We start from the raw sequence: 15,825 nt of genomic DNA, 5'->3' as shown, positions 1-15,825 counted from the left end.
CGGCGATCCCCGTGTTGGCAGGCAACGGAATAGACCGGACGCCCCCTGGACTAAGACTCTTGTGCAATGATCACTACTTACTAAAGACCCTTCAATGCCTAAGGACCCATACAGAAATGCCTGCAAAGCCCCTGATGAGCTTTAGAGATGAGAAGACTAACAGACTCTCAGTACTGAACAATGGACGATACTGCTAAAGTCTACAATGATGCCATCGTCACAAAATTGGCGCAGCTTATAGCCATACTTAACTCTGTTTTAACAATTTTTCATTTTCATATCAATAAAACATGAGTGCAGTGCATATGCCCTGTCGACCCTAGACATTATCATGTCTGCAGGCGCTACTGTGAAGGCCTGCTGTGCATACAGCCAGTAGTTTGAGAAAGAAAACAAAAAACAAGGTTTGAGTGATTTCTGAGAAAAGCATGTACAAAACACATGTTGTCAGAAGCGTGGAGGAGACATGGGAGGTCTGTATGGAGGAGAGAAAATGTTATTCTGAGTGTCTTCTCACACAACTACCAGTTTGTAACACAATCTCCTATGAACCACTGTAGTTCCTAACAGTTCATGCAGAACTGTTCATAGTAGAAACGTTGTGAACTTCTACTCGTCGTCACTGATGAAGTTTGATCAATTTTAAAAACTTAATTGTACATGGTTTAGAATGATCAATTCGCTCAGAGACCGGGACACAAATCAGAGCTTATCCCCCCCCCCTCAATTGTACTTGGCCAAATTGACCCACTCCTCCGAGGCGGCCCGGTCGCTGCTCCACCCCCTCTGCCGAGCCGGCCCGGGGAGGGCTGCAGACTACCACATGCCTCCTCCGATACACGTGGAGTCGCCAGCCGCTTCTTTTCACCTGACAGTGAGAGTTTCACCAGGGGGACGTAGCGCGTGGGAGGATCACGCCATTCCCCGAGCCCCCCCCCGAACAGGTGCCCTGACCGACCAGAGGAGGCACTGGTGCAATGACCAGGACGCATACCCACATCCGGCTTCCCACCCGCAGACACGGCCAGTTGTGTCTGTAGGGACGCCCGACCAAGCCGGAGGTAACACGGGGATTCGAACCGGCGATCCCCGTGTTGGCAGAAATCGGAGCTTATGATTTGAGGTTAAATCCGTGCTCGTGGAGCAGTGGAGAGATGGAGCAGGCAGGGTGGTCAGCCTCTCCAAACTGTGCTGGTTGGACGAGGAGTTTGTCTCTTGGCCCTTCGGTTCACATCTTTCTCTCTCACGGGATTTCAATCAATCAATCAAGTTGCATTTCATATGGCGCTTTTCTAGCTGATTTAACAGAAAAACAAACAACACTAAAACTAAAAGCACAGGTTTACTGTGGTCCTCTCAGAAAACAGCCCGAGTCATGGCGGTGTTGTTCCAAACCTTTATTGCAGCTCCCAGAACAGAACATTTACGGAGAACTGTGACGGTCCACATGTCCTCTACAGAGTCCATTTCATCATCATCATCCTCATTTCACAATAATTTAATCACTCGTCCGTTTCTACAGGATTACTTGGTCTGTAGACTTGGTTTCACGATACGTTGTCACTATTTTGAGGCAATGGTGATGGACAGCTTAAGACGTTTCTCATGATCAACAGCATTTTCGTTTTCCTACTTGATACCCACCAGTTTCTGCCTAATTAGACTTTGTTCCAATTAGTGCCGGATTTCGGATCTTACCCGCCATCACTTCCTTTGCCTGGAAATAACAACGTTGCACGTGTATGACAAACCCATTACAGCATGTAAACGTCTTCCGTTCAACGATGAACCTCGGTAATAAAAAAAAAAAAAATAAAATAAAAAAGGAAAACCTGTTTCGTCAGTTTGTTGTACTGTGGTTGTTCGAAATCCATTGCTTTTCCTGAATTTGCCCCTCACCCACTAAAACCCTGCCCATCAAGCACAGCATATGGCTTTATTAAACATCAGCTGTTTTCAGATTTAAAAAAAATTAACCCCCCCCCGCCCGCCACACACACACACACACACACACACGCACGCACGCACACAATTCTTTCTAAAAATCCAAAGATCTCTTGGTAAAGGTCATCTGTAGAATCAACGAAAGCCCTCAAAGTTCACATTGAATGACAAAAGTGGGAGTAGAAAAGACGTGTTAAGTGTTTTAGAAAAATACAGACATCCTTCTGATACTGCACATCACCGGAACGTGTCGACGCCGCGACGGCCAGCTGCTGGACCGAGACCGAGGTCAGTTCTCGTTAGTGGTTTGCCTTCGCTTCGGCCATTTGCATCCCGGAAGGAAGTCCCGCCTTCTGCCTCCCTCGGGAGGGACGCAAAATGGCCGCGGTAGCTGGGGGGAGAGGGGGGGGGGCTACGCCGCCGAGCGAAGGTGAAGGAACGGGGGAGGTTTTGGATTCTCCGCAGCATTCAAAAACTGACCGACCCTCGTTTTCGATAAAGGTTTACAGCATCCGAAAATACAGGGAGATCGCCGAGAATCCGCTACGTCCATCCTGAGCTAACTGCATTTCAACCAACACTAAATGCTAAATTAAACTGCAGGCGAATTGCTGTGTTTTGTGTCCCCTTAAAAATACCCTTGTGTTGCAATTGACCCCTGCAGTATCGCGTCTATCTTGTAGTCAACGGAGCTACGCTATACAGGGAGGAACATCCACTTTCCCCAAAAAACCATCTTGGTGCCAAGATCATCTTCTTTTTTTTTGCCTCATGCAAACGAAAGCACATGAACCGTCTTTAAAGCCGCTAGAGAAATCTGCAGCACAATCGTTTTCCTATGGGACAGCTTTCTTATACACGTGGCTTAGGGGGGGGGGGGTGATATTATCGATACTTAACATCGTATTGATAATATCGATACGACATTATCACGATACTTAAGTCACGATGCAATCCCCCCCAATGCAATAGGCTGAGTGTTGCAATACATATTGTTGCGATTTATTTCCTTTTTTCATCTGCAAATTATGCCCCTCAAAAGAAAACTTTGTTAACATCTAGTTTATCCAATAAGTTTTCAGTCTGTTCATCTCACTTCAATCTGTTTTATTGCAGCAAAATGGGATTGTCAAGACAGACAGACTGACCAACACTGTCATAAAAACCTGTCATATTATTCATATAATAAAAGGTCTGCGTATCAATACAATATTGCCAGGCAAATTATCATGATACTATGCTTTATTGATTTCCCCCCTCCTCTAATGTGGCTGTGCATGTGAGGGAAAACCTATTCTGGCAGCCACATCCTGTAGAAACATTCTGTAGTTTGCACCAACAGAAATCCAGGTCAAGATGATGTTTTGCACCAACATGTTTGCTTGGGGGGATGCAGGTGTTCTGCTACCATAGAGAGGTTAAAAACAAAAAATACACACATACATAACAGATAAAGTATCTCCACAGAGAGGAAACACAGACTAAAGCGTTTCCTTCAGAGAGAGAAAAAAACACGCCCATGTCTCTCTTATTTTGCAGAGGGGGCAAGGTGGGACAGCTACGCCTCTGACAATAAAACAAAAAACATCAACACTAAAAGAGTCAAAGTGAAAAGTCAGTTCAAGATGTAGTTGTGATTTTTGTTTAAAAAAAAAGAAAGTTATTATTGCGGTTCCCTTTTGTTCAGGCAGCTAAAGGGACAGCTGGTTATGGTGGGACTTCCACCGAAACACAACATCTGATCTGTTTAAACCCAGTGTGACCCACAGACTGCTGGGTCCGCCATCTTAGAACCAGGACAATATAAGATCACATGCGGTTCACACGGGGTTGAAGAGCGGATTAACTGCTCATATAAAACATTCGCCTTCGATCGGAAGGCGTCCGCCAGCCGGTTGGGGCTTGCTTTTTACTGACAAGAAGTATTGCTGCTAAGGTTGAAAGGTGGGCTTTAAAAACTAGTTGGAAAAGTAGTGCCCCGTCAGTGTAGTCTCATTTACATCACAGTACAAGTTTAGAAAAATTACACGACTTCCAAAAGCTCAAGTAAAATGTGTAGAGGTGAAACTTGACAATAGAAACTTTGAATGAGCTCCATCTTATGTAGTTTTACGTGGTCCCGATCAGCGTTATTAGAAATATAAACAAGGAAAAAAAATTATAATGGAAAATCTAGTTTTCTACACAACACGCAAATAGAGGTTTCTGGAAAAGAACAGAGAGGTTCTATAGAACTATGTCAGATGAGAGAGAGATAGAGAGAGGTATTAGTTTGAAATAACACATTCAAGAAAAAGATAAACAGGTTGTGTTTCCAAAGGTTCAAAAACTGACTTCTACCACTCACAGTGGGGATTGTTTAGCAGGAGAGATATGTCAACGTACAAACACACTCTTCTCTGGGTACATACAGATTAAAACAAACAAATGACATATGCCATGTTTAAGAACACACATGCACACATGCACGCGCGCACACGCACACACATGCACACACACACACACACACACACACACACACACACACACACACACACACACACACACACACACACACACACGCATACATTGCATTCACATGCTAGCATATGGCTCATCCTGGTGTTACTGAGTGGTAAATAGCTGTATGAGCGAGGGGGTGGAGAGAAGTAGACACAACTCTGATTAACATCCTCGACACTCGGACCAGAACCCAGCAGAACAGGGCAAGGGGTTGTGAGCGCATCTCACCACCTTATCAGTGTGTTGTCTGTATTCAACACAGCAGTTGTGGTCTGACAATTTCTCTTGTATGATGACTTCATACTTAGAGCCTATATCTCATCTCATAACTTGCCACAAAAAAGTTATTTCATCGTCTAGTCGATTTTGAAAACCTCAGCAGTGGGTGGAACCATTTCTTGAGTTCTGTCAATTTCTGCTTTTGTAATCAAAGCCCAAGTCAAGTTCTGATTCTAGGTCCATACTTGACATAATGTTATGTCAACCTGCAAAGTAACATTATAGACCAGGGTGGACAAAGACGGAACAAATTAATCTCTTTGTATCTCAAAGAACTGTTACTGAACTACCCAATAACTTTTCCATGTATAGACATATAGCATGGCAACAAAATAAATTTCCATTCTGTAAGCAACCAATGACGTCGCTTACCGGAGGCTTTAAAAAAGAAGAGATTCCCAGAACTGCCTCATTTTGAATCTCTTTCAGATAAAAGATTCTGAAATTGACCATAGTAGTACGGCACCTAGAATAGCCATGGCCTGTATATCGGTTTACAGACAAAAAAGAAGTAGACCACCAAAACAAAATGCACAGGAAAAGAATGCGAATGAATATTAATTTTCAAAACAACTAAAAAGAAATCAAATAAAAAAGAGCTAACAAATAATGGACAATCTAAAAGTGTTGAGAGGGGAAAAAAGGGTATATCATTAGTCAAAAAGCAGATTTAAGCTAACAGAGTAAAAGAAGCTATTTTACAGACAGAGCAAGTGGGAACACGGACAGAGAGGGAGGGAGAGAGAGAGAAAGAGAGAGACCGAGAGAGAGAGAGAGGGAGAGAGAGAGAGAGGGAGAGAGATGAGTCATCACAATGACTCCATCGTTTCTCTGGAGGTGAAGAGATGCGTTGCTCTGTGCACGCTGAGAGGGCAATGATGCAACGCCAGCGGGTCCTTGCTCCGTCGCCGCATGGACCGCAGACTCTACGTTTCTGTGCAAAAAGACAAGAAACAGGACACTGATTACACCGGTACATCATCCACAGATCAGGCTTTATGTAAAGGATACCAAAAAGGGCATACATTTTACGTGGGCATTTCCTTTTGGGGTTCAGGTGATTCATGGTCCAAGTCCTTGAAAATAGAGCCCCAGTAAAGTCCCCCCCCCCCTAAATAACTTTTCCATCTAGTAGAGACATGCAGTCTGGCAATACAATTAATTTTGCAGTCAATAACAGTAATTATCAATTATTAATGCTATTGGATATTTCATTGAGAGGGATAGATCAGAGTTAGAGGGAAATTAATATTGTTTTTGGGCTTCACGACAGATAGTCATCACTGAACAGTGTGATCAGGTTACATAACCCCAACTGGCGGAGGCCTTTCATTTTTAGTGACAGCCATTTTATGAGTTTTGCTTTCTAAATGAACCACTAGAGGGCGCTGACCAACCCTCCATTACATTCAGGATGAGCTTGTGTTTGTAAACCGTTCACCCATACGCTGGCATTTCCATGGATTTTATAGAGCCGATCGTAGGGTGGGCCACGGCCGGAACACCAGGAAGGCACATGTACCAAAAGCAATGAAAGGAGGCTCAATCGTATTTTCGACAGGGGACATGCCTCTAAAGCGTGACGTAAACTTCAAACCCATGTAAGGGATTCCGGATTAAATCCCGTTTCAGTCCCATGTAAACTTCCATGGTAGCGTAAAATAATTGCTTTCAACTACGTCTGGTACTAAAAAAGACTCTTCGTTTTTGAGGATTGTCGTCGTGTGCATTTATTATTATTTATAGACTGGATGAGGTAGCTTTTTTTTTTTTTAATCGGTTCCGAGGCCGCATAAAGTAGTCGCTAGCATCAAAGCGCGTTCGACCCTACCCCCCCCCCGACCATACTTCCGGTGACGCAACATCCGCTCCTTGGTTAATAAAATGATTCTTCAAAATTAATTGACTTTAAAATGTGTAATAACATATTCATGCCATTTCTACTTATATTGCGCGATATAATTTCACGGCAGAATTTCTGGCAAACAGAATTAAAAAAAAAAGTCATATACGCCATGAATGAAAATGAAAGGGGACTGGATATAATCTAGGAGCCCCGACAGCAGCCTTTTCGAGGTCCATTTAAAAATAGCGGCGAAAACAAAAGTCTACATTTACACTGCAACCTCAAATGAGTTGTTTTTACCCACTCGTGCATTTTATTCAGCTAATCAGAACCTTTCGTTGTCTGTCAAATTAAGCCTAAAATCGAAAAGGCCAGAAAAACATCCAGAACTGTATCTAGACAGTTGATTTTGGCTTTCACGACTACCCACAATGCGTACATTGCCCTGACCAAACTATGTCAGAGGTTTTGGTACTACTTTTAATGTTGGGAAGTACTATCATGAAGAGAAAAAAAAAAACAAAAAAAAAAAACAAAAAACAGCACTCGGTAGGAATTCTGACTGCTAGAAAACCCCACACAATAAAATAACATCTTTACATGAAGTTTTATCCCGCTCTACCAGTGGGATGGGGTAACAGACAAACGAACTCAGCCATTTGTGCTTTGCTCTGTATTATTGAAGGCACACTTGACTTATGCCACATCCTTTAGCCCACACATTACAAACCAAACGACTTCAAGAATACCCTTTTTGTTTTTTCAAGCAGGACACAAATATTTTTCTCATTTTTATCTTAGTGTATGATAGTATGTAATAATGGTCCACCAGGTATAAATATAGATGTTGTGTGGTAGGAACGTGTTAAGATAGTCAAGAGGTCAGGCAGCTGCCAGCAGTTTCAAAGGTTTGTACGCCTCGTAAGAGGCGGCTGTTATGGCTGACGGCATGTTGGAAAGAATATAGCTGAATTCACTAGGGAACTGAAACGTATTTGCCACAGATCCCAAGATATTATGGTTGCATAAATTTTTACAAACACAAGCAAATTGCCCCTGTTTATACAGACTTAACGAGACTGAATGGATGAAAACAAGAAGCTGTTACTCTGTTGCTGTGTAAATGTCAAAGTGCTGCTTACAAAAAGTGCCATATTGAGTTAGCTATGGGACAATGCAAAATGCTGTACTGTAGTGATGAAATATTATGTAATATATATGGCAAATGCAGCTTTTTTCAAGAAGTTGGAAGTCAAAGGAGGTTCATCGTATGATTTATACTGGCTCAGATAAACAGTACGACTTTGAATGCCAACATTTCACAAAAGACTAGTAACGGCATTGTCGGTGTATATGCTTAACAGGATCGTGTGCGGTGAGATATCTTGAATTAAAACAGAAGGCCAGCTGTCTTAACTTTGTAATAGTCCAGGTGACATGTGAAAATGATGTTCACTTTTTCATAAAAGCATGAAACTTGGTACACTTGCACAGTTTGGGGCCCTGAACATTTTCAGAAATGGAGCCATCACAAAAACACCTTGTGGTGGCCATTTTACTTTCCGCCATAACCAAATTATGTATTTTGCATCTTATCTCCTGAACGAAACATGGTAACACAGAAAAGGTGACGTCTACACCGTTGATGGTCAATAATTACAATGATACTGTATACAACATCATAAACAGTTCAGGTGAATAGTTAATGGTGAATTCTGTGACGTTGTGAGAAGGAACTCAGTATCCGAGAACCTAGGCTGGACTTATTATTATCATATCTGTTGCATGCATGTTGTGTAGAGTTTTAAAAGCTTAATAATTTTGTTCATTAACCCTGACAATACAGTGACTGTAAGGAGTAGTACAATATGCAATATGACCTTAGCAACTTAGCTTAAAAAGAATGGGTCAGACACAAAGATTTACTTCAAAATGATGTTGTCTCTCCCAGGTTTCCAAGCTGGAACAATGGTATAAATCCAGCTTCCTGCTAAGCAATGCTAGAAAAACGAAGGAGCTTTTTCTAAACCATGCAGACCCACCCCCACTGCTTACACGTTGTGACCAATCTGTGGAAATTGTCAGTATCTAGGAACACACATGGAGGACAAATTGAGTTTCACGGGCCCCAAACTGTACAAGTGTAACAAGTTTAATGCTTTCATGAAAAAGTGAACATGTCATCTCAAATATGGCACATATCACCTGGACTATAAGCCATTATTAACACTGAAAATGCTTACCTGTGGGCTCATCCTGAATCTGTTCCTCTGCCTCGTCAAATTCTGCTGTCGACAACGACACGTACACAGAAATAAAATAAACACAATCAGCATAAAAACCCAATATTTTCAATGAATTCCATCACAACCCTATTACTATATTAAACTTGAAACGAAAGACACAATTAGAGAGATTAGAAATTAATTACAGTTATATACCAGGCCGATTTGGTTTAGTTTACCCTATGAACCGAGGAACTGTAAGGATGAACTGAGAACGTAGTTGAACCTTCAGACAGTGTGAGTGAAATCAGTCTCATCCTGAACTCGGATCATTAAAACATTTGTCATGTGGGGACCTTATCCTGCACTCTACTTAGTAACCAACCATTGGGTAGTTTAGTGGAGGCCTCAGGAGTGTGAAAATAGTGAGTTTGTATCGGATTTTCTTAAAATGTGTTTAGCAAATTAGGTCCTTATGATAAAAAAAAAACCCAAAATGTTGATTTGGATTAGATTTAACCAAATCTGGTGCAGGCTTATCTTGTTACTGGTGAACAAAAACACCCAAAATGTGTGTTTATGAATGTCTATGTAAACATGTGTGTGTGTGTGTGTGTGTGTGTGTGTGTGTGTGTGTGTGTGTGTGTGTGTGTGTGTGTGTGTGTGTGTGTGTGTGTGTGTGTGTGTGTGTGTACCCACCTGCTTCTGATGCTGCCTCTACCTCTGTGGCTACTTCTTCCGTCTCCACTATGAATTTAGGAAAAACAAACCACAGGTCAGTTGGAACAGCTGGCGTGTTGCGGTGCACACAGACTGATGGACATAAACACAGCCAGTCCATCCAGAGACGCGGTCTGCTGGGATGAATACTAAATTAAACCCTGTGCCATGTATGTCTCAAACATCACTATTTTTTTTTTTGGATAATATTCATCACTCACTCAATCTTAGTTTTCCCCTTATAATAAAAATCATAACACTTTACAAGCAGCCATGAACAGTGATTATTAAAAGAGCAGTACGGCATTAATAAGCTGATAAAACGCACTTGTTAACATTAGCAGAGGGCTTTAAATTATTGATAACCACCTTATCAATATGACTTGGGATGTTGCATCTACTGTCTTCTTCCTTTTTTAAAGAAAAGCTAAACTTAACCTCTTCCTGGTAACAGTCGCTATTTGCCCTCTCCTCAAATATTTAGGACTTTGTGCCTAAATTTAACCACCTGGTTCAGAAATGTCAGGGTTGAATTCTCATTTGATTCTGTTTTTAAGTATTCTGGTGTTTTTCTTAAAATTTTATTAAAAATTATTAAAAATAAGTTATTCATATTTTAAGCCACCTGCTAATGTTAGTGTAAGCGCTTATAATTTTGCTATTACTCATTTATTAAGCACTATTTACTACTTATAAAGCACAACAGTAGTAGTAGTAATAATGGTAATCACTTGTTTTTTGCATTTATTGATGCTAGTTCCTCTGTAACGGAAAAACTGACAGTTTTTGAATGTGATACAAACTGTTTTTCCTACCATGAACTTTACCCAGGTGCTGTGTATCTATCAGTGCTGTGTTATGAGAGGCTTGTAAAGTCCTTCTTACCCACTCTGAGAAACTATATCTAGCAATGAAACGATTAGATAAGAGCAAAAGCTGACCTGTTTTGAGAAGATTTATTTTATTTTGAGATACTTTATTGATCCCTGTGGGGAAATTACGCTCTGCATTTAACCCATCCTAGCTGTGTAGCTAGGAGCAGTGGGCAGCCACCGTGCACCAACTCCAGTTCGTCTTGCCATGCCTCGGTCAGGGGCACAGGCAGGAGTACTAACCCTAACATGCATGTCTTTTTTGAAGAACTAAAGAAAATGACTTCTTAGCAAATATTTTTTCAGCATCTTGGCAACTGTAGTGACATATTTATCTGTTCTCATCCTAAACACTAGAAAGAGGAGTTTACAACTTAAAGGCAAGATTGGTGTCTTCTTTTACCAAGTCCCTTTTTACTCCTTACCCTCTGTTGCTGACTCAGCTTCCTCCTCCACATCCTCTTCTAAAGGAGCATACTCCTCAACAACCTCCTCCTCTGTCGTGGGCTCCTCAAATGCCTCCTCTACTACCTCTTCAAATGGCTCTTCAACAGCCTCCTCCTCTGCAGGCAGTTCCTCCTCTGCAGGCAATTCCTCCTCTACAGGCTCCTCTACAATCTCCTCCTCTGTCACAGTCTGCTCAGCCTCCTCCTCTGCTACTGGTTCCTCCACAGCCTCCTCCTCTGCTACCGGTTCCTCCACAGCCTCCTCCTCTGCTACCGGTTCCTCCACAGCCTCCTCCTCTGCTACCGGTTCCTCCACAGCCTCTTCCTCTGCTACCGGCTCCTCCACAGCCTCTTCCTCTGCTACCGGCTCCTCCACAGCCTCTTCCTCTGCTACCGGCTCCTCCACAGCCTCTTCCTCTACTACCGGCTCCTCCACAGCCTCTTCCTCAGCTACCGGCTCCTCCACAGTCTCCTCTACTGCAGCTGGCTCCTCCACAATCTCCTCCACTGCTACCGGCTCTTCCATGGCCTCCTCCACCGCAGCTGGCTCCTCTACTGCAGCCAGCTCCTCCATGTCCTCTTCTACGGCTACTGGCTCCTCCATCGCTACCGGCTCCTCCATGGCCTCCTCCTCTGCTACCGGCTCCTCGACAGCCTCCTCCTCTGCTACTGGCTCTTCTACAGCCCACTCCTCTGATACTGGCTCCTCCACAACCTCCTCTTCTAATACTGGCTCCTCCACAGCCTCCTCGACCTCTTCTTCTGCTACTGGCTCCTCCTTAAGGGCCTGAAACAATCAATGTTGGAGGCACCAAGTTCATGAGAGAAGATATGGCCACTGCACACTTCCTTTGCCATTAAAGCTGCCATGGACAGGTTTACCTTATTGTGTAAAAGTGATTATAACTTAATGTTCCAGGTAAGTATTTTTTATCATTCTCAGGAGAGTCCCTTCTCACATCAACCACTTAAATTAGCAACTACAAAAATACTGTTAATGGTGTGTTTATTCACAGATAAGATTATAGCCTTAAATACCAAAAAGATGCAAATACACTTGAGTATTGTGATACTACCTTTCACAATATTGTATCTGCTTTCAAAACACTGCATTGATTCTTTAGATGACACACAAGTCGTGGCAACTAAGTTGTTGTTGCTGCACTACCTCACCATGTAGTTTACATCTCTGACCACTAGGTGGCATGTGAAGTATTGCACCAGGGCTGAACAGAACCAAAACAGCCACAGACGTGCCACACTAGCTATGACTCTGATTTTATGCATACTTAGTCATTTTCTTTGACAATTCTCTAAAATTTTGACACAGTATTGTAATATATCGCAGTGATTATAGTTGAATAATATATTGAATCATGACACTTGTGATGTAATATGAATCGTATTGCCAAAACGTACATTAGTTTGCAAGTAAATCTTCAGGGCTGTAACTTTGAAATGATAAACATTAAATGCTAAAAACAAACTACAAAAACAGGTGAGGACAGTGAAGAAATAATAAGAAGCCATGTAACTGCAAAATACCCAGAACCACACACCTCTTCAATGGCGTCTACCTCAGCAGGAACCTCAGACTCGACTTCTTCCTCCTCTGCAACAGGGGCCGTCTCCTCCTCTAGCACCTCTGGCTCTTCCTCAAACACCTCGTCATACTCCTGAAGAGGTTAGAAATAAATATGAGAAGGGGAGGGAGCTCTTTCACCTTTGACCTCATGTCCAGTATTGAGTGGCTTTTCTTTCTAATCTGGTCATTTCATAGCTGTGATGTTGAATTAGAAGTCTTGAATGTGAACATATTAGTTCTTGAAGCATAAATCAAGTCTCTTCACCTCCTCTGGTTCAGGTTCTGGCTCAGGCTCAGGTTCTGGCTCAGCCTTGGTTTCGGCCTCAACTGCGACCTCTTCAGGCTCCAATTCTGGTTCGGGTTCTAGAGAGATACAGAGTTAGACACCAACTCCAAGTCTACATTGGTTATGTTGTGGTTGCATGTCTATGTAGGTAGATTTAGCAGCACACCTGTATGCACAAAATTACAATACATGAACAGATACTAGCCAACATGGCGATACACATTTTTTTCATATGAAATACTAATGTCCCTTAAAATAATGACCAGACTGCGAGGACCTAGCAACTGTATGTCTACAGACATGTCTGCTATCCTCGTGACAACTCTATCATATTTAGTCATAATGAAATATATTGATGAAAATTCACTGTGTATATCCTATTGAATACAGATTTTACAGTACATATTGGGAGGAAACTGAAAAAATGCTGCCATACCAGTTGTTTGAAAGCCTATGTAATGACATTCAGCTATGCCTGTATATGTACGTATCAAAAAACAGTTTTGAAATGTAAGACGATATTTTAGTGGTGCATGAGATGTAGCTGAGATGCATTGATTAGAATGAAAGCATTTCTGTTTTAAGACTGACAGCTGAAAGACTTAAAAGCAGCTTGATACAGGGGTAACATGAAACTTAGACCTACAAGACGCCGCTTGTGTCTTGTGTGTGTTGGATCAGTTGTTTAAAATTTGACACGAGAGCCAGGTCTTAACATGGCATTCAGTGAACAACTGGAGGATGCAACTTGACTAGGTTTTGACCTGCAATAAATATCCAAGTCTGTTGACATTTTGGACACCATAAGGCTTTTTCCAGACCTTGATGAGATCACGAGTCCCACTGTACAAAGACAAATACAAACACAGATGAACTTTAACACACAGACACACTTACCAGGTGGGGGTGCAGCAGCCTCCTCTGCTAGAGTGGCTTCAATCACTTCCTCAACAACCACTGGGTCAGGCTCAATAATAGCTAAAGAGAGGGGGACAGGAAGTGGTTTGATAAAATGATGAATTATTATGACCCCTAGTTTTACTGTGGTGTGAAGGAGGCTTTATATCCATGATTATGCAGATGCATGTGTACGCTGTTTGCATCTAAAATCAAGACAAAAATGTTTCCATCTAATGGCCACAATGAGTAATGGATCCTAAAGTTACGAGCCAACCAAGTTGGCTTGAAGCGCAAAAGTGCTCCCCAATACTGGCTTCTAGCCCAACTGTAGTAGAGACCGCAATCTTAAAAGGAGCCACAGAAAACGAGCTAATAGGTCTCCCAATATTTGTCTAGTGACTGATATCTCCCGGTGTGCATAATGTGTGTTATTAGGCTATGTGGTTACCCCACATCAATCACATTTCATGGTGAAACATGTCACGGTGAATTCTTACACCAGCAGATATGCATTCTTCACGGAAAATTACTTGAGATCGTCCAAGTCCTCAAGGAAAACTAGTATTCATACAATACCGGGTGTGTCATACACTCTAAATAGGATGTTATCTTTGAAACTGATTTGTACTTAATTGCTCTTCTTGGTATATTTGGGGGAAAAAATCATTTATTCTGCACATATGTATGTATGACCTTCTGCAAATGGGTGAATAGAGGACTAACAATGTTGACATGTACTGATCGTGGTTCTCTGTGTAGACGACATTGCACAGGAGTAATGATATACATTTTACACGTCCCATATAAATGCAGTCAAAATTTTATCTTATCCAAACATTTTGACCTATGTGTCAAATAATGTACATTTCCATACTTATTTTGCATTTGTGATATATTTTCAAGGCATACACTATATTTTCCATCTTCATTTTTGTCTTTCACAGGTATCCTGCAAACACACCCCTTTTGTATGTGCTTTTAGGAATCCCCCCCATTTATACATATAATTCCACTTAAAAATGCTCTAGTGTTTGATTCTTTATGTTTAATACCCAGCATCCTCTCTTCTTACGACACCCCTTTGCTGTATGCCATTTCCCACTGCTGCAGTGAACCTATTTTATCACAGGATTAGGTTTAGCTAGTTATCCGATTCAAAAATAAAAGCAGCTAGTATGATACTGCAGCGTAGGAGGACTGGGAAGCCATTCTTTGCATGCACCTCTTCGGAGACTTGTGGTTCGCTGGCAAAAAATAATGAAAATAATAATGCAGGAAAACAGGAAATCGCTGGTGTGTGCTATCGTTACTTTAAAGCTGATCATAGGAGGTGTAGCTGGCATACAGCTGATGGCGAAGATACTGAGGTACATCTTGAGGCCCCAACAGTCCCACCATACATCTGTGATCTATGAGTGTGTGGGTAAACCTCATTACAGTAAACTAATTCCTATTGCATCACTGGGGAGGGCCTAAAGGCTATGTGAGTATTATGTTTATTTTTGGTGTGTCTGTGTGTGTGTGTGTGTGTGTGTGTGTGTGTGTGTGTGTGTGTGTGTGTGTGTGTGTGTGTGTGTGTGTGTGTGTGTGTGTTACCTTCTTCTACAGGGCCGGGAGCTTCCAGGGGTGTGGCGGCCTCTTCCTCTTTGGTGAGGGGGACAACTGTCAATTTCTCTTTCAGTCCTACATGGGACGCGCACATGTTTGTTGTAATGACATTGTAGAATAACAAAGAAACAATAACACTACCTCGGTGTGAACAAAGCACCATGGGACCGAACCTTGGGACCATTATGCTGGCTAGTAAACACACAGCGTATAGAACTACCCATCAATACGTATACTGTGTATACTGTTCTATACTAGTACTGCACTATCATTAGTATTATATTAGTATCATCCCCCCCCCTTTTCTCCCCAACTGTATCCGGCCAATTACCCCACTCCTCTGAGCTGTCCCGGTCACTGCTCCATCTTCTCCGTCAATCCAGGGAGGGCTGCAGACTACCACGTGCCTCCTCTGATACATGTGGAGTTGCCAGCCACTTCTTTTCACCTGACAGTGAGGAGTTTCACCAGGGGGACGTAGCACGTGGGAGGATCACGCTATTCCCTCCAGTTCCCCCTCTCCCTGAGCAGGTGTCCCGACCTACCAGAGGAGGCGCTAGTGCAGCGACCAGGACACATACCCACATCTGGCTTCCCATCTGCAGACACGGC

At 42.4% G+C, this 15,825-nt stretch overlaps 1 protein-coding gene across 1 annotated transcript in view; it reads right to left on the bottom strand.

The window, feature by feature from the left end:
* Positions 1–1,997: 1,997 nt before the first annotated feature.
* Positions 1,998–15,825, bottom strand: part of asph (aspartate beta-hydroxylase) — a 34,962-nt gene continuing 21,134 nt past the window's right edge. Inside the window, exons 4-11 of the mRNA XM_056293102.1 lie at positions 15,202–15,288; positions 13,603–13,683; positions 12,685–12,782; positions 12,394–12,510; positions 10,814–11,621; positions 9,496–9,543; positions 8,815–8,859; positions 1,998–5,659 (exon numbers count right to left, since the gene is read on the bottom strand). Of these exons, the coding sequence (XP_056149077.1) occupies positions 5,652–5,659; positions 8,815–8,859; positions 9,496–9,543; positions 10,814–11,621; positions 12,394–12,510; positions 12,685–12,782; positions 13,603–13,683; positions 15,202–15,288 (1,292 nt within the window). The 3' untranslated portion in view covers positions 1,998–5,651. The remainder of the gene's footprint in view (positions 5,660–8,814; positions 8,860–9,495; positions 9,544–10,813; positions 11,622–12,393; positions 12,511–12,684; positions 12,783–13,602; positions 13,684–15,201; positions 15,289–15,825) is intronic.

This window comes from Lampris incognitus, chromosome 14, assembly GCF_029633865.1.
Source record: "Lampris incognitus isolate fLamInc1 chromosome 14, fLamInc1.hap2, whole genome shotgun sequence".
NCBI lineage: Eukaryota > Metazoa > Chordata > Actinopteri > Lampriformes > Lampridae > Lampris > Lampris incognitus.
Note: the sequence above shows the minus strand (reverse complement) of the source record. Positions and strands in the feature narration are given on the sequence as shown.